Here is a 24,598-nt window from a genome sequence, read left to right on the forward strand (position 1 = left end):
TCCTGACGTTTAACCTGGATCAAGCTCCTAAACCATTGGCTTGTGTATCTCCCATAATGCAACACTCCATTCTTTAGACCCTCAATACCTCTTAGAATTCCAACCCATGTGAAATCCCAAAACACCACTGTGTAATATCAGCAGTTGTATCAGTTTTTCAAAAGCTTCTCCAAAGAAGAATAAATAGAATCACTGTTTATCTGAACTGATCAGTGAAATAAAATTATTGTGTATAAATTGTGGAGTGCCCCTTTAAATTGATTCAAGATTGAGGACATTAGATTATCAAGCGATTCATAACAAAATACAGTTGTAAAAACGCAAGCACCACAGTGCACTTTGAACCCTTTGACATAAAAACAAACCACATACAACAAATCTTTTCAACATTTTATTTTAACAAAATATTCCAACAAAAAATACTCTTACTTCCATGCCTTCCATCACACAGCGTAATGTGGAACAACTGAGCAGGTGACTCCAACAAAACCTCTACTTCCATGACAGAGGTTTAAAAAAAGAAAGTGTTTAGAGTCAGGTGACCTGGTTTTAATTTGTCTAATTTTAAATACTGCAGTCTTATGAATGAACACAGCGAGTCTGAACTGGTCCAGCTTCTGAATTCAATTCAATGTAGATTCTGTCAGATGTAACAGAAACAGTAAATATGCCCTCTCACACACGCACACACACATACATACAGATCTCCTTATAAGGTTGCATACGCTCAGTTTTAGACACAAACATAAAAAAACAGTACGTCTTTATGTAGAAAAACTAAAACTAAAAACAAAAACTTTGTTCAGTCCAGCTCTTGTTTTTGGTGCTTGCAATAATAAAGTACACAATTACAAAAGAAATAAAGAAAGCTGCAAACTGAAACACGGATCACCTAAAATAAAAAGAACTTCAGCTTAACAGTATTTTATCTACAGTGCTCCTGGTTCAGCTTCCATTTGACACGTGTTTTAACTACAAGTTACCAAAGCACTGTGATTTAACATGTGTGCAGTTTCTCTCAGAGTAGGGTCGGGTTGCATACTGACATATAGGCCATGTCGACATTTGTTTCTGTTGCTATGACACTTCTGACCCTCTTCTTTCTTCATAATACAATCCAGGTACATCTGTCGCTGTCGGCCAACACCTGCAGAGACGAGCCTACAAGAAACATTTACAAATCTGAGGTTGAACAATTATGTGTAACACTTTCTCAGTTTTCCTGAGCATTGTTTAACAATCCTCAGGAAATAAATCAATATATATGGAACCTTTGTTTTATTGCTATTGAGGAAAATTTTTATATGGTTTTATTGCCCAGCCCTCATTATACAAATAATGACTGAATTTGATCTAGCTTCAATTTCAGGATCCTGGTATTGGCTCACTGGCACGTTACTAGGAAACTTTCAAACCTTTTTTGATTAAACATTTTCTGGTAACAAAGACAAAGAAGTTTTGGAAACAACATGCGTGACAGAGCAAAGGGTGGACAGCTCACTAGGTGTGCAGTCTGAATTTGTGCTTGCATCCAAAGTCTATTTACACTTCTCAGTGTTTCCCACATAGATGTTTTTGTGTTCCCCACTGCAATATCAACATGGACCCCCACCAATTGATTTTTTATGTGTTTTTCAAATTAATAAAATATAGTTTCATTAGAAACTACATGCATTGATTAACTGCATGATCCAACGGGATAAAAAAACATCACTTGGTCTTTGTGAACAAAAATGACAAAAATGTTTATTTGCATATTTCTGAGTCAGGTGTGAACATAAAGTTGCCCACTTGTGATCAGATCTGAAAAGGACTTGTGTGTGACTGGGTCTAACTCACCTTTGTGTAGAGCTTCGTTGGTCATGCGATTGATGTAGCGAGAGGTGCTCTCAGGAACCAGCCACTTCATCACTGTGTTTACACAGGACTTCCTGTAAGAGCTCCACACACTCCCACTGAGAGACAAAAAGAAACGGATTTAACTACAAACTGGGAGACAGACAGAAAAGTGTGGGCAAGCAGGTGGCAGAAGTTTCTCACCTGGTTTGACCTTTAACCTCTGTCAGGTCTCCAACACCCACGGTGCAACACACCCCTGTGTTTAAGTTCCAGCTCACCTGCAGGTTGGAATGGTAGGTGTTGGGCCTGGGAACAGAAACAATGGCAAACAGACTTGATGAGGATTGCTTCTGAAAACAACGATGAAGAGACAGCAAATAAACAGGAGGCTGGGCAGCAGAGAGGGGAACATATACCTGCAGTGCTCCTCATCCGAGTTGGAGAACGCCAGCAACAGCAGACCAATGTTTATCATCACAGTGTTGGTCTCTGGACACACCTGATAAACAACAAACACACACCTCATTTTGCTTAATGTCATATCTTTCATTGTTTAATTCAATTTTTCAGACCAGAAACATGAAAGCTAAAAACCATAGACTGAATATAGAATGTGAAACAAGTTGGAAAACGTGTACATCTCTGTGAAGTTACTCATGATGGGATTACGGCTGACGGTACCGTATGTTTGTGTACTAACCTCTAATATCACCACGTCATAGTCACTGAAGGAGCAGAACTGTCTGGCCCAGGCAGCATCGTTCCTGATCACATCATTGATCAGATACTCAAAGTCGAGAGTCAGCTGCTCAACACACACACTCTGCAAGAGGGAAAACATGAACATGTATGAAGCTTCGGTCTCTGGTTTCTTCAATGGCATTGGATTCTGCTGCAACACTGTTTACCCCTGAGACTCCAGAACTGTTTTGTGGACTGAAGCACTTCCATTGATATAGTGGTGAGTAGATAATGAGTGAATTTTAATTTCTGGGTGAACTGAACATTTAAAAGCTGACTTATCTATTAGCTTCTGAAATGGCACGTGATTAATCAAGAAATAATTGAGGGTCACGGAAAAGTAGTTGATTGCGTGACGACTTTTCAGGGAAATATCAACAAAGGACAACTGGATTGCAAATGCTCACAAAATAAACTGGAACAACTGAGGTATCTTAGTATCCAATACTAGAATGAAGTTAACCACATTTTGAGGCTATGATTGGCTCAACATCTAGCTTGATGTCAAAAGGCCTTCAGATGATTTCTGACTGTAGGGATTTAAGTTTCATAACCACATGATACACTGGCACCGACACCCACCTGTCCATTGTGTGGCCCGGTGACCAGCTGCAGGTTCCGCCCTTTTAGATCAGTCACTGTGAAAGGCAGCTGAACTTTATCATCTTCATAACCTAGAGACAGGCAGAGGGGAGAGAGCCAGTCAGCAGCTTCCGACAGGACCTTAAAGAGGCCAGTGTTTAATCACTCACTCTCTGCGTCACCTCCTGTATTCTGCTCTGCTGCCCCTGGCTGGTGGAGGCAGTAGTGCAGGTGTGAGTAGTTCACATATCCAGGCTCACAGGGTCCGACCTCCTGGGATGAGGACGGGGTTGGAGGAGATGAAGGTGATGAGGAAGAGGATTCAGGAGACATCACTTGTTCCGGGCACTGATTAAAACTGTGGCGCCCAGTGGATGTTGATGCTTGTGGTAAACTAGTCCGTCTCTCCTCCTCCCTCCTCTCTCTCCTCCTCTCTCCAGTTAACCCTTTGTCTCCTGGTGTCTGCGCTTCCTCTTTTTCACCTTCATCAGTTTCCCTCTCTTGTTGGCCCTCAGCTTCCTTTAGCTCTGCGCCTCCTCCTCCTCCTCCCTGCGCCCTCCTGAAGAGGTCAGCTGCAAACTCCCGGGCTCTCGCGGCTGCCTGCGACTGGCTCGGAGACGTGGGGATCGGAGCAGGCCTGCTGGGTGGCAGACAACTTTCGGGAGATCCCTGAGGTAGTGACGAAGGAGAGGCCAAGGAGGTGGAGGACGGAGACGAGGAGGTTTGACTTGACAATGCTGCTCTCTTGGTGTAGAGGATCTGTGATGACTGACCCTCCTTTCCTGCAAGAGACATACGATGAGAAGCTGACATGCAAATGCAGAATATCTGGACAATGTTATTGACCCCCTCTATTAACAAAGCACAACCAAAAATGTTTTTGAAAATGAGCAAAAGTAAGGATGTCTAGCTCGTGTGGTCCACCTCTGTCTAACCAGAGCTACTGAAGGTCACATGTACCTGGAGGTGTTTGTTATTATAGCAACAATTTCCCTACACAGACGGACGGAGCATTCGATCAATGACCCAATCTGACCATTTTCCTGTGACCTATCCAGGTAAATTTGTAGTGCATCTTAGACAGTTGACAATTTTGTATAGTCTGAGTACAGGTAGAAGACAAGAACCGAGGAATGTACGGACAGGCCAATTTGTGTGTTTGTGTGCGTTACCTGAGCAGAGCGAGATGCCGCAGGCCACCAGAGAGTAGCTCGTGTTCAACAGAATAACCTGGTCCTTCTTCAGCTGGAAAGCTGGCTGGAAAGTGGGGAAGGGATACACCACCTGGTACCTGCTGTTGATCAGGTAGCCGTGCTCGAGACACTCACCACTCCCTGGAGAGAGAGCAAGAAGATAGATGAGAGAGATGGAAGCAGCGAGGTGCATTCCTGGAGTGCGTTTGTATATTTTTTACCTGTGCGTATGGTAGTGGCTGCGGGAACTGGGCAGCAGACAGAGCAAGGTTTAGGAGGTGGCATGGAGGCGATGGTGATATAAATATCTCTGTTGTTCTCATCACTCATCATCAGGTTCATCAGAACAGAGCTTGAGCTGCGTGTACTATTGAGTGAGAACCACACATGGTCAGAAATATAATTACCATTAATTACACACAGCGACATCATAATACAGTCTGAAAAGGGTGTGGGGGGTTAGTGAACGATTACTTACTTGAAACCAAAGATAACTATTTTGGAGTGGTCATTTGGCCACTCACACACAGTCAGGTAGAGGTCACTGTAGATTTCCTCCCCCGCAAACAGACGCACATGATGGACCTGAAGACATAAAGCAGATGTTTAGGGGACCAACAAGATATATATTCAGCTGAATTATCCACACTCTACTAGCTCCAATTCCAACAGGAGGATGTGGGAATGAATTTGCCATAGTTGTTTGTTTGGATATGAAACTGCGGGCTAAAACACACTGAGGATTCCATTACCTGTTTGAGTCTACTATGCAAATTGAACTCCCACCAATAGAGATGGTAGGAATAGAAAGAGAAGTCATCATCCTCTCCGCAGTCGCTGGTGTAGGAAAGAACATAGCGGCCACATTTGGTGAAGCCAAGAAAGATGTGTCTGGAACCGGAAAGGTGACAAAATTGTTATTCTTTTATCAACTTAACAATGATAGATCCTAACTGTGCATGCACTGGTTCCTAGCAGGTAAAGATAATCCAAAACAATGCATCAATACTGCAGCTGATGCTGACAACATAGAGGCAGGTTCATAGTTTCATAACCCGGCAGACTGCTATGGTTCTTGAAACATAAATGTCGTCATCCCCCCATGTTTGCTAGGGTATACACAGTCCACATGCAATTTGTGAATGCTCTGGCTGTTTAACCAGATTTAGTTTAATGTTTAACCAGATTTAACCAGAAAAAGCATGCAACTCTCAGCTCACAGAGGAAGCAGAGTATGGTCAACACTTGAAGTGTATCAGGTGCAGTGATGTGACAGGGCCATTGGAAATAAAGAGGTTTTAGTCAATGCCATTGTAAAATTGGTTGATTGACACCAAAGATTCATATTAAAATGACCCAAATCAAAGTGTGATGAAGGCAGACATTAGTGAAAAAGACAGCACTGGTCGAAGTTCTGAACTCTAGCATCAGACACCCTGACCTGAGGTAGAAGAACAATAAGTTGTCATATCACTGCATCCCTGTTGGCAATCAGAAGACGCCTGATTCACACACCAATGACCCCATGCTGTTTGAAATGACTTGAGGGCTTAACAAGGTGTAATACAATACATTGTGTGGAGTACTGGATCACAACAAACCCATTTAATAGACACACAGGTGCACACTGACCCTGCTCTCAGGAACTCCTCGCTGACGATGTTTTTCAGAGGCACATACACTCGAGGCGGGAGTTTCCTGAACAGGCGCTGAGAAAACTGACCTGACAGCTGCAGAGGAGAGAAGAGGGAGATGTAGATTGACACACATGATGTAACATGAGGCATTTAAAATGTGGGTCAAAGATAAAACACTTGTGTTAGTGGAAGAGCTCGTTCACGTGTGGTGGCTCCGGAGTGAAGCTGAACAAGGGGGGTTCAGCTTCACTCCGTTCCAGGCAGTAGGACAGCTGAGTATAGCATTAGAGGGAGCACTGAGCACACACACACACACACACACACACACACACAGTACATCGGCTCTCTAAGAGGTTAACTCACTGAGTTGCTGCAGCGGGCTAGCAGAGGCTAACACCGACTGAGCTGTAACGTTAACATAAAACTGGTATTTAGCATTGGCATTAATCGCTAGCATGCTGCTGCGGTGCCAGTTACATTAGCTCAAGAGGCCAAACTACGACAAATGACGAAGAACGCCGTTTAACCCAGAGACAGGCGCTGTATTCATAGTTTGCAGCATTAGCTAATCATCAACCTGCTAGCCTTTAGCTGAGAGTTAGCCGTTAGCTAGCCCGCTCTTAGCAACCAGGCGGCTTCCACCGCAGTGCTCCCTCATTATAAAGCACAGTGGTCGGGGGTCACACTCAGGCCCACCTTCCCCCGCATGAGCAGCTTCACGACGTGGTCTTTGCGTCTCCTCTGAGCCTTCTGTTTGCCGTCGTCCTTCTCGGATTTCGAGCTGGGCGCCATCTCCTTCCGAACTGTTGTCCCTCGTTGCAGCGGGGCAGCGTCCTGATTGGTCCGCAGGCAGCACGAGACGAGCCTCACTCGCCGGTGGACACATCCATCAAAACCAAAACAAAGGTATGACGTGACAGAGGTGACATCCTGCAGGAGCCCACCACTCTAAAGACCCCCACTGACGTCACTGAGACACCTCCAGCAGCAGGAGCCCACCATGAAACTACACATTCATCTGATGCACTGCAGGTAGATCCTCCACGGTGAGAAACAACACACACACACACCAACACTACTGGTGAAGACAACACTTGCAATTTCATGTTTTTATTTTAAGTTTTTAAAAACAAGTTGTAAAAAATAACAAAACAAAAAAAAAATACAGAATACAATAACAAATTCTACCGGAGAGGAAAAAAAAAAATATGTTCCAACAATAATGTTGTCGAAATTAAACAGAGGGCAGTCAAACACACAAACACATACATGCACACACACAACTGACCCACATACACATGTAGGACAGTTGGTGCTTATTACAGCCACACGTTTTCTGTTCAGTAGCATACACTGTATACAGACACACAACCCCTGTGAGGAAAATAATTACAACGAATAAAATTAAAATAAGAAATCTTCGTGGCAGGAAAAATACACCTGCAACTTAAACACTGGGAATGTTAAAAAAAAAAAAAAAAAAAAAAAAAAAAAGTATCAAGAATAAAAAAAGAAAAGAAAAAAATGACCAAAAATTTGCAACTGTTTTTTTCCTACAAACACAATTTTTGAATATATTCAAAATACTGCTGGACAGTTTTTACCCTCAAGAAATAGAAGGGGAAAACCAGTAAAATGTGAGATGCTGTTGTGCTAGTTTACAAGAAAATGCTCAATATTTCACATTAAAAGAAAAAAATAATCTATCAGATGTATTACAAGGTGTGGGTGAGGTGAAGGGGCAAATTTAATAGTCCCAAGTAGTGCTTTGATCAACGCATGGGCAAAATCAGTTCCCTTTTTCCTTTCTTCAAATTTGACTTTAAAAAACAAACGGAGGTTCGAAATAAAAAATGTCAGGGTTGATGAGTAACCTATGGTCTTGTCTTATTAAATCCAAAAGGGAAACCTCTTGACAGGAAAAACAAACAAGTCCAGAGAACCATCGCAGCCGTCCAACGGACCAAACCACTGTTTACTGGCCCTGAAAAGACAAGAGACACCACAGAAAGAATATTATTAAATCAATCTTTGCCATAAGAAATATAAATACAGTTTTATGCAGAATCAATAATCATTTACCAAGTCTCAAATCATGCTAAGAATAGACCTTCGCAACTGCTGAACTAAACAAAAACGATTGGCTGCTAATTTCTCTGCTTGTACAAAGTGATTAATCTGGTTGCTCCCTGCCAAGATGGTGATCTAACCTTATTATTTTACAGAAGTGTCAAGTCAATCTGTATGGCAAAGACAATTAAAGAGTTGTTTATAAAAACCAACATCTACTCTTTATGTCACAGATGTTCTTTATGAGTTGAAAACACAGTGCACAATAATCCTACAGCATTGTGCTATGTTGTTAAATCTGAATAACCAGTAGGCATGAAGAGATTTTGAAGGTGTCTGTTACTGTGCCATTTGTTCTGGCATATTTCATGGGTGTTTTCGTTCTGTTTATACCTAGAATTCCAGTTTAATATTTTTTATGTAGGCCTATTTATCTGCTGTATTCTTTTTTTCTCCTTGCACAGAAGTGCTGCAGGTGAGGGAAATATTAATGTTCTATTGTTTATGTTGCCGTACACAGTATTCTTGTCAGTTACGAGTCTGCAATTAATGAGGAAAAAAAAATCCAAATAACATTATTTAATGACTGTCATGGTATTTAATCCTAGACACAAGAAGGCAGAGTTCAGAGATCTTTCTATGAAATGGGTATTGAACATTTTAGGCAGGCTAATGTGTTGGCTCTCTTGACCTTGCTATTTACAAAATGTATTTTTAACACTGATTATGAATACGGTACCTGTTGTCCCTGCTGTGGACCACCTGGCTGTCCAGGTGCCTGCCCTCCCTGTCCATAATAGGCAGCCTGCTGTCTGTAGTACTCCGCCCAGGCTGCACTGTAGTCCTGCTGGCCTCCAGCTGCCGCTCCTCCTCCTGCCACTGCCGCTGCTGCTGGGGCGGCAACTGGAGCAGCTGCCGCTGCTCCTCCAGCTGGCTGAGCTGGAAAAATACCACACAAACAGTATGTTATTTTACAGAATAGTAATGAACTACTTCTGCCAAGCAGTTGTGTTTTGGTCTGCATTTGTTTGTTGTCTGTTTTTAATTATCAAGATTACAGCAACCAGACAGATTACCATAAAACTAATATTTATTTAAGATGACAAATACAATAATCCTTTTTTAGTCCCACATTTGGGAATTTTGCAATATTACAGAGGCAAGGGTCACAAAGAGGCATCAGTAAGCAACAATAAGTAACATGCAATACTTCAGTGTATGGAAATGTAAAAAATATGGACAAATATTAGGGTACAGATCCAAATAAAACTATGGATCTAGTGAGTTTAAAATGTGGTTTCACAAGAGACCTGTCGGCCTTGACAGAGGTATGTGCTCTAGGTGAGTGCCCCTCCATTTAAAAATAGGGATGTCACTTAAAGGAATGGCAATATTTACATTTAGTATGAAGTCTTGTCTCAAATGTCACACAAAACACATCCTGACAGAACTGTTTCAGTAAATCTCACTTACCCATGCCCATCTTCTTGTAGTACTCCTCCCAAGCCTTGGTGTAGTCTGGCTGACCTCCTGGGGCCTGTGCTGCTTGGCTCTGGTCTCCAGGTGCTGCTGCTGGGGCAGCTCCTGGAGCCTGGCCTGGCATGGCACCCCCTGGCTGCTGTCCATAATATTGTGCATAGTATGCTGCCCATGCTGCGTTCGGGTCTGCTGCTGCTGCTTTATCTAAAAATAAAAGATGAAATGAATCAAAAAAGGTAGAAGCTTTTGTATTTATGTATGGAAACACAATGGTGTGAATGGAAGTGCAAAAAATTAGTTACTGACTTGGGTCATGTGGGCCTGGGGCTTGCCATTGCTGATAGTTATTTCCCCAACCCTGAGGACAGTACTGGGGGCCCCCAGGTGCAGCTCCACTGCAGAGAGGGACATGACAGATTAAGAACATAAACTGCCTCAATATATAATTTTAAGATAACAGAAAATCCACCACTGGTGCATTAAAGAGCTGTTTATGGGTTTTACTTACTGGGGAGCACCTCCAGGAGGGCCTGGATTATATGGATTGGGGTTATAGGGACCCATCGGACCCCCTGGGCCTCCGGGGCCAGGACTACCACCCACTGGACACAATGGAGCCTGGCGGGAAAAAAAGAAGCCAATTTAATAATCAGTTCCGTGGCCATATTCTTCGTGCAGCTATTTCATTTGTGTTTTAAATCTACCATGTGAACAACTTAAACAAACCTCGATCTTTTCTTCTATGAGCTGCTTCGCATGGTCAATCTGTTGTGGGGACCCTCGGATGATGAACAATTTGAAGTTTGGGTCACCGTTTGGAGGTGGCTGACGAGATATTTCAACAAATGCACCAGTCTGTTGGTTGATAGACTTGACGTTTTCCCCTCCTCTGCCAATGACAAGCCCACATTTGTGAGCCGGAATAGAGAAGGTCATCTCTCCACCAGGAGGACCCCAGTTACCCTGGCCCCTACCCCGCCCTCGACCACCAGGCGGCATACCTGCACCAGGACCTGGGGGGCCCTGTGGAAGAAACAGAAATGGATTATTTTGTCATTAACACAGACATCAAGAGCAACACTTAGAAAACATCATGGTCTCTGTACCTACCCCCTGTCCACCCTCCTCTCTGGCACGGATGCTCTGTAGCAGGTCAGTGATGACCGATGCAGCATGCTGACACTGGTCTGGCGGACCCATAATATGGGCAATTTTTTCAGGACCAGTACCATCATCTGTAAAGAATGACAAGGACATGCCATGTTATCAATGAGGGCTTATAATTGAAAACAAAAGGATGAAGTTCAAGACGTTGAAGAGTCCACCGCGAAATATATATTTCGGATAATTTCAGTTAATTTTCAATAATATTGATCCATATTTCTTCAAAACTACTAAGAGCAGCTGTAACACTAACTAGCGACAGACATAACAGCACAATAAGGATAGTTATGATAGGGTAAATAGAAGAAAATAAAACTAAGAATGATGAAAACACATGGACAAAAGTATTGAGATTTCTACCATTTTGCCGTAAGTCTTTTTTTTACTGCAGAGTTAAAGCAGTATTATAGCTATTATTGGTCCTTAATATTTATGACATTTAATGAAATTCGATGCAGTTTGATATTTGAAAAGTGTTTGGCAGGTTCACCTGGTTTAAACTGTATCTTCACTCCAGCATCCCCCTGGATCTTCTTTATCATCTCCCCATTTCGACCAATCACAACTCCCACTGAGTGGCGGGGCACGGCTATCTGTAGATTTATAAAAAAGAAAACGTCATGACTGCTCAAACCTGCTGAGTGTAATAATCAAAACCATGTTAACTATACTGAGCTTTTAATATGCAATATTAAGTACCTCGATGCCGCCACCACCGCCGCCGCCACCACCACCACCTCCAATGCCGCCACCACCTCCTCCTCCTCCTCCTCCTCCGCCACCACCGCCGCCTCCCATCCTTGATCCGTATTCACTCCTCTCTCCAAAACCAGCATGATCCCTCTCTCGTAGAATCTCATTGACCATGTCTTTTGCTTGCTACAAAAAAAAGGTGAAAAGTAAGATATGACAAACAGTAGACATTTTTCCTCTTTATCACAACTTTCTCCATGGTGCACAATGTACCTGCACTTTGTAGGGGTCTCCAATGATGCGTAGCGGCTTGTCTACGTTTGGTGGCTGAGATCCATCTTGAATAAGTATCATTTTAACTCCAGCTCGCTCCTAGGAATTTGTAGGTTACATTGATTATAGACACATGGTAAAGTAACTTAATCTCTCTTTTAACAGTTAATACTTTTCACAATTTGTACAAAAGAGACAATATACCCTCTGATTCTCACCTGTAGCTGTCTGATGGTCTCTCCTCCTTTGCCTATGATGAGGCCAGCCTTGCCGGCAGGGATGATCATCTCCTGCATCGAACCCGCCTGACCATTGGTCGACTCGTGACCTCTGGACACTATGTCATCTATGAGGGCCTTGGCTCTCCTGAAGGCAAATTAAGTTTAAAAGGGGGGGATGATGTGATTAAAGAAGACCAAGTCAACACGGAATACAAGCAATTTAGAGAAAAGGTCACAATATTCAGACTCAACTATGAAGTGTGAGCAGCTTCAACTGCATATTAAGTATTCCATTTCTAGGACAGCTGCAACATTTAGAACTGCTGACGTATGCCTCTGTCTGCATTAGCAGATCATGGGAAACTTTGAAAGTAGTTAACTTATGGGATAATTTTATATTTTACCAATCTGTTCCCACTAATGTTAATGATTATTCTTCAAAGTTACAAACATTTCATTTAGTTGTTTGGCAGTGCATGGTGTGCTGACAACTCTTGTACCATCAGAGGAGCTATACGGCTTTTAACCTCCAGTGACTTCCACATGTCTTATATCTATTAATCGGCATTAAGGACTACAGTCATTTAACTTTGTCAATCTTAGTAAACAGAATTTTATATACTGCCCCATCAAGAGAGTCTTGAAATTGGGGCCAAACTCTGTAAGAAATGTCCAAGTTGTGCAAGTCTTTGCCATTACACAAATAAAGAGCATATGGTTGCAAATGTTAGCCAATTTCAACCTTAACTAGTGACAGATCTTTTTATTATAACTTCCATAGTTTGTGAGATTATAACCTCAATCTCTGGGGAAGTTTAAGAGTGTCATTACCTGTGACCGAAGCTGCCATTTCATCCCATAACAACCATGAACAAAAACTCCCCAGAAACCAAACTCTGTCTGTGAGTGAAGTGGTTGGCATTACAAATTATTTAACATAAATATGAACACCAACTTACCCTATGGCATCTGGTGACCCTGTCAGAGAAACAGTTCTTTCGGATAGTCCTGCACTGTCTGTGAATTATTATGAAAATATGTGTCAATCCAAGAGTAGCGGGAAACATTGTGTCGATTCAGCAAATACATGTAAAGCGCAACTTACCATGAGCAATCTGGACCTTGCAGCCAGAATCCTGTTGTATTTTGTTGATCTGTTCACCTCCTCGACCAATGACTTTTGGAACAAAAGCAAGCACATTTAGATTTTAGTTTGAACATGGGTAACACAGTCATGAGGACATTGTTTGCATGGTTTAGAAATAGTACGAAAGTTAACTCACTGAGGCCGACCATGGCATCCGGCACGTTGCACTCTTCAGTCATTGTAGAGGGCCTGACACTAAAGAAAGTTGAAAAAAATATTGTTATATAATAAAAGGATCTCGATTCTGTCATGACCATATGCTACATACGTGTTTATGTAAAAGAAAACACTAAATAAGCACTATACCTTTGTTGGGACAGAGCAGCGAGCTGAGCGCCAATAGCTGTAAGAGAAGTACAACTGGTGAGTGGTTGGATGCTGAGACGAGCTAGTTAGTAATAAGATTATCGTGGGTATTCAACTTACACAATGAAGAATCTCTTTCACCCTGTGATGCTACCTTCTTGGCATCGGGTTCATCTAGGGGAAAGAAAACGTGAGTCTTACAGAATTGACAAAAATGCAAAACTGTGTCTGTTGGAGCTAAATTTTAACCTGCTTCTTCCAAGGATCGTTTTTGTGGTGTGAATGGATAACTCTCAGCTCCTCCGTTGTTGCTCCCTGAGGGGACACCGTCTCCACCGATCTTAGCTGCAATCTACAAAGAGGGGAAGACTGGATCAAGCCTTTGCAACACAACATAAAATATCCAGGACTTTCAGGGATGCATGCTTTGTTTTAAGTTTTTCACCATCGCCATGACCAGTAAGTGAGCCTTGAAATCATTAACCTTTTTTGTGATAATTTCAACTAAAGGACAGCTCTAATGGCACACCAGATCAGCTTAGTCAAGGAGTTCAAACCCATTACTAACTGATGGGGTCAGCAGGTTGTCTAGGCTTTAGGACTAAAAACATATAATTGGGTTTGTGCAGTTTGAAAGAATTGGGTATTTATCTGGCAGGGAGGATTTAACAAAAAATGAAAGGAGTAAGGACTAAGGGTGTAGTGCCAAGTATCACGGGAAATGTAAGAGCCAGTACTTTCGGAGCTTGACTAAAAGTTATGAAATCTGTCTTTTCTACTTAAAATAAAATAAAAATATTTTACATACATCTCAGAAGTACTTTCATTTAACTACAGGGAAAAACAATACTTACGGGTAGGGATTCAATGTGGAAGTTTCTAGTGTGTGATGTCTCAGATTGTTAAGTGTCTTCCTCCATTGTTATGTTGCGGGGAACTTAATATATTTGGGTTCAAAGCTGCTCTTCAAACGAATCAGTTGCTGCACAAGGCTTTAGGTGAATGTGCGAGCCATGTTGAACACATAATAAACTAATGAATTAATCGCGATAAGACCAAGACAAAATGATAAGTTGCAACCATGACCTCGTTTACTTCATACAAAAGACGTATAACGTGCAACTCTGGCCTCAGGCTGTAAAGAATCAGCCACTGTGTATTGAACTACTAATCACTAAATAACCCAATTCTTTTGTTCAGTTGTGGCCAGAAATCGCCACAATACAATCACATAACATAACTGTAAGATAAAAAATCATTCGCATCCATTGTCTTTTGATTGTGATTCGTTACTAAAACGAGGTTTCACAGACGAGGAGGACGAAACTTCACGATGTGGTTATCGTTAACCTCACAACTAACCTCGCTAACTTAGCCTAAGGAGCTAACCTCATTTAACTTAGCTCAAAACATCCTGCTGGCTCTACTCGATGTGTTTGTAGGAAATAGTAGAATACAATGTTAGCGCGGCTCGGCCCAGGCCTGCAAACCCCGTTCAGTGTATCCCTCAACCCGGCGGGAGTTTTAGACAAATAACTAGCATTGCTGTTAGCTACCTAGCTCGTTAGCTAGCGAGTCCGGCACGGCTAACGTCACGGGTGATTAAGCTAGCTGCTGTGTCCCGGCAGCTAACTAGCTCCTCGGGGCCGTCCTCGTTAGAAGCCCCGCTCGTTGGTTACCTGTCTGGCTCGTTGTACAGCGTCGGCAAAAGCATCATTTTTCATCCCAGCATTGACTCCGTTCGTCGGCACACCGCCGTATTCAGACATGCTGCTCACAAGGGGCAATCAGACACACAAGGGGGCAGGCTGGATGGCTGCGGCCGGGTCGAGCTGCGCAGAAGCGGGAAGGCTACACGGGAGCGTAGGAGGAGGGGGGGGGCACCAATGTAAGAGACGCGGGACCACGCCGGCAAACTTCAGGGCTTAAATCCAACCAATCAATCCCGCTAGCTCCGTCCACCCGGGTTTTCTTCCTCTTCTTCTTCTCTTCACGGACTAGGGTGGACGGCCAGCGTGACGTGGATAAACACCTCCACCCCCTGGACTGGAGGGTAAACTACACACCGTCGAGGAATATCGTCTTATTTACAATGACGACACAATGACGAATTCATCAAAGGAGACAATGTATGAAAGTGAAATATTTGAAATTCTTTTATTTTGGAGCAGAATGTTCTGCAAAATAATATTTTCTTTTTAGTACTGTGATCTATATTTGATTAGTAACAGGAACTCCACTGATCTATTCAGTTATTAAAAAAAAGGTAAAATGATCAAATTTGTTATGTTTTAAAATTATTTGTTTATTCGTTTCAATGTGTTAAGATTCTATTTTGTGTTAATTACTACAACAGTTGACAAGAAATAATGTAATTTCTGATAATTATTGATTAAATGACAATGAAAGTTGATCATTCAAATATTCAAATCTATACATTGTCCTTTTTTTTAAGTCTTCATATATATATTTTAATGGAGAGCTTGCCTGAAACCTGTCAGCTTCAACTCACCTGCTATGCAACTTCAAGACTTCTTTAAGAGTTAGCAATGTCTTAGAATTTACAAAGTGGAAATTTACCAGTTAAACTGCATCTACAAATAGAACTAAACTATAAAGTAATGTCAAGGAAACTTATTCCAAGATTCATTATAAAACATTACCAAAAACCTCTTGCTAATACTATTTGTTGGCAACATGTTAAGTCAAACTGCACATGAGTTGTTCTTCTTTGCATTTCATTACATCTTCATTTGCTTGTTTACTGCACAGCTAATCGGTGAACGTTTAAAGAATGTACAAACCATAAGATGTTTAATATCAATGTAACAGAAGCACAGAGTATGATTTTATCAGCTACTGCAGCACGGAATCTAAAGGCGAAAGGACTGAACATAGTGGCTGTTGTCAGGTGGAGGAGGTGATTCATGACCTGGTATTAGTGCAGTGATCTTGCATCTCTAAAATTAAATGGAGACAAAGTCGCATTAAAAAAAAAAGCACCAAGCATGCTTTTATTTGCACCTCCCATAATAAATACTGACAGTTCCAAACCGTTCTTTGTCATCAAAAGTAATTTCTTGTCAATCTATTATATAGGTTGTTCTCTCCATTATAATATTAAAACTGCATGTGAACATACAGTTTATAAAAAGACTCTATGGCACTGGACCTTAATTTGTTTTTCAAAAATAACAAAACAAGCACACCATTTTGCAAAGGGCTCATATAACATTTCTCATTAAACCCTGTTGTGTTGTACTTTTGTATTTGTAACATTTGTTTAAGACACGCCAATCAAAGTGCTGGGTCAAACTTCACCAGACTTCAGAGACTTCCACTTGCAGAACAGGAAATTGGATCAATCCTCCCACCAGTCCTTTATCGTCTCTACATATCACCTAGGAGAGAAAATAATGCCGCAGGATTGTAACATGGCTTCTGGCATGGCTCCTGTTTGTTCTCAAGCAAGTTCATGCAAGTTTCCATCCGTCCAAGTTGATGCAATAGCAGGAGGCGAGTAGGTTAGCTGTCACTCAACTGCTGACATGCACTGTAATGCAGTATATCACACTTCTTCACAGCAGCTGCCACTTCAGGTGTGATGTGGTCCATCCATTCCATGGTTTGTTTTCCATCCTGTGATTTTCAACCTGAGAAGTCAAAACTTTCATCCCCCGTCGAGGCCCTTTTCCTCATGCACTGCCAACACGTCCGTACGTGCACGTTGATAAAACCCAAGCACAAGTCATCCATCCTTTTCTACCCATTCCCCTTCCCTGCCCTCCTACCCTCGATGTCCACTCCCAGGATGATCCTCGTGTATTCGTAGACAACGTAGGACACACTGACGGCAGGAACGACCTTCAGCAGGTTGGGGGAAATTCCTCTATAAAGTCCGGCGAAGCCCTCCTGAGTAACAATGTTGTGAAGCAAGGCCAACATGGAGGGTTTCGGGGTTCCCTTCACTAAAGCTGAGGAGAGAGAAAAGGGCCTTCACTAACTCATTGTTCTTTCTCACTTCATGTAACACTATCAATGTGGTGTCTACTGTGTTCTTTGGAGGAAATAGATTTGTGATTATGCCGTTGGTAACCACTTCCCAAAGCATACCATGCATCGAATGCGACACTGGAAACAGTGTTTGACAAAAAGTCTTAATTCAAGGTCCACATACTTTTCTTCTCAGTTTCAACCACATCTCAATATTAAAGTCCAACACATTTTGTGAGGATTAATTATGGAGTGAGTAAGGAGCAAGTTGAAGGCTCCAAAAAACTAGCACGTGGATCCTGAGTTACATTTTATTCTCATAAATAAGAATTCAAGTTTTTGACAGATTTCACACTTGCCAGGGTTCATTGAACTATGACCCAGGACAGCAGCTTATAAAAATCAAATGTACCTTTATTATTGCTTTGACAGAATTACATCAAGGTCACATCATATGTTGTTTGTAAATTCAGCTATACCACAGCATCTAAAGCGATTCAGCCGCTGAACAGCAATATTTTAATGCAATGAACAACCACTCATCTGTCATCTTAACTCCAGGTCCAGTAATCAGCTTTCAGCCACATCTCTTGGGCTTTAGATGCGGTTAAAAAGCCCTAGTGAAAATGAGCAAGTGGACCATTTTTAATCAAACTACAGTTTCTTTCCAGTTTCCATGTTGTCACATTGTTTGTTAGAATTTCTGACAAACACCTCTGGATTAACTTGCAATATGCATTTTCCTTTATTGGACAGTTTGGGAGGAAACAAATAGGAAAGCGAGAGGGGGTGTGACATGCAATAAATCGTGGAGGCTGTGGTTATGCAGCGTGCACTGTGACCATTCTGCCACAAGAGGGGCCAAACTGAAAATAAACTCATGGCTCACTTGGAGTTAGGGAATCCACATTATGTGATTGCATGGATACAAAATATCACAGATGAATGGTGTTCATCACTTCAGTAGAGCTCAGAGACTTAGTGATCCCTGAAGCTCCTCTGATGGCTCTACACTTAAGTTTGACACTCGTATGAATGAACCTTACCCTGTGCCTGCATTCGGGTGCGGATCAGTGCCAGTGGGTAACTTGCTAGCTGTCCACAGGTGCTGGAGACAGCACCACAGCCGACCAGCACCATGACCCCTGGGTCGGCCAGACCTTTGTTCCTGTTCAGCCAGGCAAACTTCAGAGTCTGAGGAACGAGGGCGAGAGGACGTTAAAACGCAGAGGAGAAACAGAAAGTGCTGTGAGGGCTGTGCACTATCGTTGTTATCTAACCTCATAGACAGCCAGGTCAATGCCAGCGTAGGGGACAATACTCAGCAGGTTGGGTATGTAACCCTTGTAGAAGGCTGTGACACCTTCCTTCTGTAGGATGTGTTTGGCACAGTCTGCGATTCCTGAGAACTGGCCTGTGTTTCTCAGTGTGAGACGAGTTTTCAGCACCTGTAGGGAACACAAAGAGGAGTTGCAAAAAAGGACGGTGAGAAAGAGAAAAGAGGTCAAGCGTTTTCCCCGTCATTCATGCAAACCAGAAAGTGCCTTTTCTTCATCTTACATGAAAGTTCTTAGAAATATATTACCCAGATATTACCTCCATTGGGTAGATGGCCGTCTGTGCTGTACCTCCTGCAAGACAGCCAGCGACAAACCTCTCATGAATCCTCAGAGTTCTTGTTTCATTGCTGCCACGCATCACATTCTTGATCTATGTAGCGTTAAAGCAACAAGAAGAGTAAATTAATCATAGTTTGAGAAGGTGTTAGATTCATGAAGAAGGAGTGTTGTTAAAAGACAGATTCAACCCTTTTGTGGAACACATTTGGATAAGCTACCTTAGTTTAGCAGTAAGACTGGGAATAAACAATATAGCTTTTGCTCCTCAAAATTGAAGCCTAATCATTGTCCTGGAATATTTCTTGACTTGGAGCAGGAACTTCCTGGAGTCTTTTGGCCAACCTGAGGTTGCAAGACAGCCAGAGCAACCTCCAGACATGTACATCTTCAAGTTGCTGCTGTGTGTTCCACCTGCTCATAGGCTGTGAACTTGATTGCAGTCTCTGGGGCAATTTTAAGAACATTGATTCCGTTGCCTCTCCACAACGACCGCAGTCCTCCTTCTTTCACCATGAATTGAAAACTGTTCAGCACGTTGCCGCTGAACATGAAGGAACCATGAACCTGGAAGAGTAGAGCAGGAAGGTTATCACAGAAACATGTCACACAAAGGTAGTAACTCATGAATGATTATTTTACAAGATCGTAATCGTCCCCGACCGACCTGTCGAAAGACTTTGAGGCGGTCCAAGGGGGCGGTTCCAGTTCGTGATACAGATCCGGCAAATGCTCCGGCCATCAGCTGTCGCCACACATACCCCGACTTCTTCTCCTCTTCTGAAAAGTCATCTGGGACTGTGAGCTGCTCCCCTATATCCAACATCTACTGAGGTTATGGTGGCGTATAAGTGTGACATATAAGAAAAATAACAGGGAGGGACGACAGAGAGAGTTGAGCACACAAGTTAACAAACTGCTTTGTTTTGTTTTTGAAAGTGTACATGTTTGAGTGTGCTTAACCTCACCATCGAGTGTTTCCAGTAGCGTGCCACGTCCTCCATATTAGTGATGGGCTTAAACAGGAAGTAGTCACGCCACTCATTCCAGTCAATTGTCATGGTACCATCCTTGTCAATACTGGGTGACAAACATATATAAACAATTGTTGGACATTATATTTTTCTTAGCAGAAAGTAGCATCATTAAGTAGACACAAAGATATGGACGGTAGGAACAAGAGTTTGCATGATCCATGATCCATTATGATTCCAACACCTCTCTGGCCACATCAGCCAGATTAATGCGCTTGTGTGTCTTTTGCCTTCAGAAATTGGAAAGTGTGATGAATCATATCCGGACACACAGCTCAGATCAGATGTGTGATGTACAAAAAGACGTTTAATCTCGCTGAATATCTAGTAACCATTTACTATTTAACACAGAGGATTACTAAGAGGAAGTGGAGTTTGTTTTCTTAAATTCTGTTTACAAGACAAATAATCAATATATCTTTTTCAGACCGTAGTAGAATCTTGGTGGCTTCCTCGTGACTGATGTCCACCCCAATGGTACGGAGACAGTGCTGGATCTCCGCTGCATCCACCTGACCTGCAAATATCCACCATCACACACAGTGAGAAGTGACTAAATATGGACATTTGAAGTGACAGTGAAATTATTTATAATTTCGAGTGTGTTCATAGATGCATACAGACCATCATTATTCCTGTCCAGTCTGCTGAACATGAGTTTAAGCTGTTTTTCATGGTCGCGGAGATACTGTGTGAACTCCTCAAAGTCCAGTACTCCGTCATTGTTGGTGTCCCCAGTCTGGACAATCTGAAAGTAGAGACAGCCAAGTCAATGAGAAACGATGGTCTGGACTTTCAGCTGTTATTTATTCAGGGACCAAAAAACAAACAGTTAATTTCAAGATTGGCTGCAAACAAAGGCTGTATGAGCTACAGTCTGAAAGCCAAATATGCCTCTATGATACGGCTCAGAGAGATGCTTGGCCTTTCTCGCTCACTGGCAGCTGCAGCGGGATCCTCGCTGGTAACACCAGACTTCTTATCATGCTGCTCGATTATTGTTTTATTGTACATCTATGAATCATTCTTTACAACATATGTTAGCAGCAAACACAACACAGGTGACCCTGACAGCTGTGAAATCAAGGTTACACTCACAGTTTGCTGTCTAAACCTCAACCTTGCCATGGGTCGGACAAATATTGCTACAGCATGTTGTGTATTTGAGGAATTACCTACATCCTACAGTTTGTTCTCATATAACTTAAGTATGTTACACATGAGGATTTCATGCTGTAATATAAAAGTACACCTCTTTTATCACATGGTTTTGAAAAAGTCAGCCCAGAGAATAAATCTATATGTTTTAGGTTTTTTCAATGACAATTATATTCCAATAAGAAAGAAAAGCGTCAGTTTGGACAGGGATCTATATGTGAAAAAACTGTGAGACTGAGAGAAAGGTTACCATTCTCATCTTACAGAGACCTACTGCTTGTACCAAAATAGATGCCATGCTTTGCTTTATATACCCACAGCCACACACACACGCACACACGGAGTGAAAAGAAGAAGTAACATGTGACAAAGTGACAGTGAGTCTCGTCTTCTTGGCGACCCACACACTTCTTTCCAAAACAGACAGGTCGACCGAGCGTGGAGAAACAGACCGTGTGTATTCACAATAAAGGTTTTCTGTTGATGTCCTTGACTCCTGCTGAGGTCTGAGGACATTTTACATAAGAAGAGAAAGGAAATCTCTCACAGGCTGTAAGATGATGAGAGCAGGACAACTCTATCTTACATGTAATATACATGTAGCACCCACAGCCCTCATATAGTATATGTCACTGCATGATATCAAACAAACAGGTGTCCTACCCTATCAAAGGAGCCTCTGGAAAGCCCTCGGCCGGCCAGTCCTGTCCGCAATTCAACGATGTCGATGCGTCCATCTTTGTTGAGGTCCAGCTGATCAAACAGCTCAGCATAACTCTTCTCCCTGTCATGGTCTGGACCAGGGGATTCATCGCCCTGGCAGTGAACCCACGGGAACCAAGTCCGTCTGGCTCCCATAACTGGTGCCACTGGTGTCAGCTGATGGGATACAGAAGCATCGGTGTAATCACAAAAGAACACAGCATTGATTACAACTTATCAAGCCTTCATTTACTTAGTTGATAAAAACTGAGGCAGCAGAAAAACTACTCATCCCACAATTTCTGCCAGTCTGAAAAACTGGTGCCTACATTAACCATTTTGCAATTTGAACACCATTTTAACCCTTATCCCAAACCAATTCGTTCAAATTATCAACTGTACGTAAAAAGATCCCCAAAGTGAAGCCAAAGCATCTTGACTGCCACCTGGTGGCTGGCTGCATACAGTATAGGTTATAAACCCTGCCTCTTCCGAGTCACTGGATGTACATAAATTATACTAAAACATGGTTTGGGTTATTTTAGGCAGTTGTTATCACACTGATGATTGACAGCTGGGTCGTGTGTACCAGCCGAACTTCGCTAATGCAGCAGACTCTGGTTTAAAATGAGCGAGATGGCAGCATTCGTATCCGAGATCGTTTTGTATTCAATTCCAAACAGTGAGAGAGGGTGGAGACACGTCGTCCATCTTTATGTGTGGTCTATGGTTCAGACCTTCATGTGTGCTATGCTTGTAGCAGCTGATGTGACGTCACAGCCTCAGAGATAAGGAGCCAGCCTCACTATTAACCTCACCTCGATGTCCTCACAACGTTCACTTCAATTTTTTTTTATTAACTCATGTGACGTGACATGAGGCAACTGTGCAGCTCCCTCTAGTGCCACAAAAGGCTTTATGCAACTTCTCCCCACATGCATTAAAAACAAACAGACCTCCTTTAACAGACGAGGGGGGAAAAATAATGTTTCTGCTCAACAAAGTGATTCTGTTTGTGTCTACTTATTACAGGTTCCCCTATATGCAGTGGTGTACCTACAGGAGCATGATGAATTGAGATATGATTTAACATCACGCTCCATCAGGGCGCCACAGTTTATTAGAATTAGTTGAGTTGAATCAAAAAGCTGGAGTCAAAGGGTCAGATCTATTCCAGGACATTTTGTTTCTGGTTAGTTTTCTGAGCTGCAGCTGTGTCCACCTTCTCCACCACCGTCTAAAATATTCGGAACTGCGTTTACTGCTCGAACAGAATAAACATGTCAATGTCTGTGGGATTATGTAGCTTGGAAGGACTAAACCGTAGTGACTCACTGCTTATCTCAAGAACGACCCGCCGCCCATGGTCGGACACAGCGGATCAGGATCAGGACTGCAGCTGGAGCCCAGTGAACTGGATCTGAGTCCGTCCTGAAACAGGTCTGAGGCTGACGAGCGGCAGCTTCCTCTGGATCCAGATCCCGCGGCTCCAGGAGTGTGTGTCTGTGTGTGTGTGTGTGTATGTGTGTGTGTCTGTGTTCACACCATAGACTGGAAGGCAACAGGCTCACACCGAGGATCGCTCCGTGTCCTGGATCCAAATGAGACCCAGGCTGAAGAAGCAGGAAGAGAGAGACACGCACAGCCCCCAGGCTTGCAGAGCGTGTGGCTGCGCGCTTGGGTCTGTGTGCGCATGTGTGTGTGTGGGTTAAGGCTATAGGGTTAGCAGGGCTGGAACTAGCACATTTGGCGCTCTAGACAAGCTTCACTCCCGCTACAGCCTGTCACATTCACTCGCTCATCTTCCCAATCGCCTGCAAAAAATGTTTTTTTAGTCTTCTGTTCTGTTGATGGCTGCAGGGGCGGCTCCTGGCATAGGCGAAGTAGGCGGTTGCCTAGGGCGCAAAATGCCGAGAGGGCGGCACAAGGGACTGATTTATCATGACGCGACACATGCAATATAAACCAAAACATTAACATCACAACATAATCTTCTAAACCCGGGGACGCACCGGAGATAGAAGCGCCGCGAGGCGCCACGAAAGCTGTCCGCTTCCTTTCCGCGCCCATGTTAAATAATTGGGCTGTTCGCACCGGCAGCGCCGCGGCCGGCTCGCAATCTGCAGCGATGGTTCCGGGGTCTGTTCTATTTTTTTCGCTCGCTACGAGCAAATCGGGCCAGAAAACACATTGAAAATTGATATATTTCAAACGATCTATCATGTCACTACAGATATGATGTCGGAAATGGCAACAGAGTTGTTAGTGCTGTTGTGGCGATCTCAGGGTATTCTGCCGTGACTTTAATCCAGGACACCGGCAGAGTTGTTTTCTCAAAAATAATTTTAAGGCCGCTGTCATTTGCGATCTCCAGCATCTGATCTTCTTCTTAAACAGACCTGCTGGATTCACCTGGTTTGTTGACAAATGGGTCCGACAAATAACGTGCTGGTTTGTGTTCAGCGAAAAAGTGACGTGACCGAGACAAGCGTCTTGACATGCATAAAGCATGAGTCATAACGCAGAGGATCCGGTAATTTTTCAAAATAAAACGGTTTTATTTTGAAAAATTACCGGATAATAGATAAAACAGAAAACTTGTAAAATGTTTATTCTTTCTGTGCGGCCCGGTACCAAATGACCCACAAATGGGCCTGTTGCCCTGTTGATTACAATAAATAGGTCTAAAAAATATGTTTATTGTGTTTGACTGTTCAGTACTGTTCATATACATTACATTTAAAAAGCAG

The 24,598-nt window shown here is 42.7% G+C and overlaps 3 protein-coding genes across 4 annotated transcripts; all 3 read right to left on the bottom strand.

The window, feature by feature from the left end:
- Nucleotides 1-378: 378 nt before the first annotated feature.
- Nucleotides 379-6,799, bottom strand: dcaf15 (DDB1 and CUL4 associated factor 15). Of its 2 annotated transcripts, none has more exons than XM_061087394.1 (13): nucleotides 6,689-6,799; nucleotides 5,988-6,085; nucleotides 5,108-5,246; nucleotides 4,834-4,940; nucleotides 4,577-4,722; nucleotides 4,335-4,496; nucleotides 3,345-3,944; nucleotides 3,163-3,254; nucleotides 2,540-2,662; nucleotides 2,256-2,338; nucleotides 2,041-2,145; nucleotides 1,840-1,955; nucleotides 379-1,161 (listed from the first exon to the last, which is right to left on the bottom strand). In XM_061087394.1, exons 1-13 carry the CDS (start codon nucleotides 6,782-6,784, stop codon nucleotides 1,106-1,108), a joined length of 1,923 nt encoding a protein of 640 aa, XP_060943377.1. In that variant the 5' UTR covers nucleotides 6,785-6,799; the 3' UTR covers nucleotides 379-1,105. The 2 variants fall into 2 exon arrangements, with proteins under 2 accessions (XP_060943377.1, XP_060943369.1); XM_061087386.1 differs by having other exon boundaries at nucleotides 3,333-3,944; nucleotides 6,689-6,795.
- A 1,104-nt stretch (nucleotides 6,800-7,903) lies between these two features.
- On the bottom strand, nucleotides 7,904-15,235 carry khsrp (KH-type splicing regulatory protein). The gene is made up of 18 exons (XM_061087374.1): nucleotides 15,025-15,235; nucleotides 13,595-13,697; nucleotides 13,466-13,519; nucleotides 13,346-13,382; nucleotides 13,176-13,234; nucleotides 12,998-13,069; nucleotides 12,852-12,909; nucleotides 11,890-12,037; nucleotides 11,672-11,770; nucleotides 11,405-11,584; nucleotides 11,196-11,298; nucleotides 10,652-10,776; nucleotides 10,268-10,564; nucleotides 10,050-10,159; nucleotides 9,848-9,936; nucleotides 9,536-9,745; nucleotides 8,802-9,001; nucleotides 7,904-7,976 (listed from the first exon to the last, which is right to left on the bottom strand). Exons 1-18 carry the CDS (start codon nucleotides 15,112-15,114, stop codon nucleotides 7,968-7,970), a joined length of 2,043 nt encoding a protein of 680 aa, XP_060943357.1. The 5' UTR covers nucleotides 15,115-15,235; the 3' UTR covers nucleotides 7,904-7,967.
- Nucleotides 15,236-16,205: 970 nt separating this feature from the next.
- On the bottom strand, nucleotides 16,206-23,409 carry LOC133020721 (mitochondrial adenyl nucleotide antiporter SLC25A24-like). Its single transcript, XM_061087417.1, has 11 exons — nucleotides 23,184-23,409; nucleotides 21,810-22,025; nucleotides 20,613-20,736; nucleotides 20,418-20,505; nucleotides 19,923-20,034; nucleotides 19,622-19,780; nucleotides 19,369-19,521; nucleotides 18,935-19,048; nucleotides 18,619-18,786; nucleotides 18,385-18,532; nucleotides 16,206-17,319 (listed from the first exon to the last, which is right to left on the bottom strand). The coding sequence occupies exons 2-11, from the start codon at nucleotides 22,002-22,004 to the stop codon at nucleotides 17,108-17,110; spliced, it is 1,473 nt and encodes a 490-aa protein (XP_060943400.1). The 5' UTR covers nucleotides 22,005-22,025; nucleotides 23,184-23,409; the 3' UTR covers nucleotides 16,206-17,107.
- Nucleotides 23,410-24,598: the final 1,189 nt, after the last annotated feature.

This window comes from Limanda limanda, chromosome 2 (genome assembly GCF_963576545.1).
Source record: "Limanda limanda chromosome 2, fLimLim1.1, whole genome shotgun sequence".
In the NCBI taxonomy this organism is placed as follows: domain Eukaryota; kingdom Metazoa; phylum Chordata; class Actinopteri; order Pleuronectiformes; family Pleuronectidae; genus Limanda; species Limanda limanda.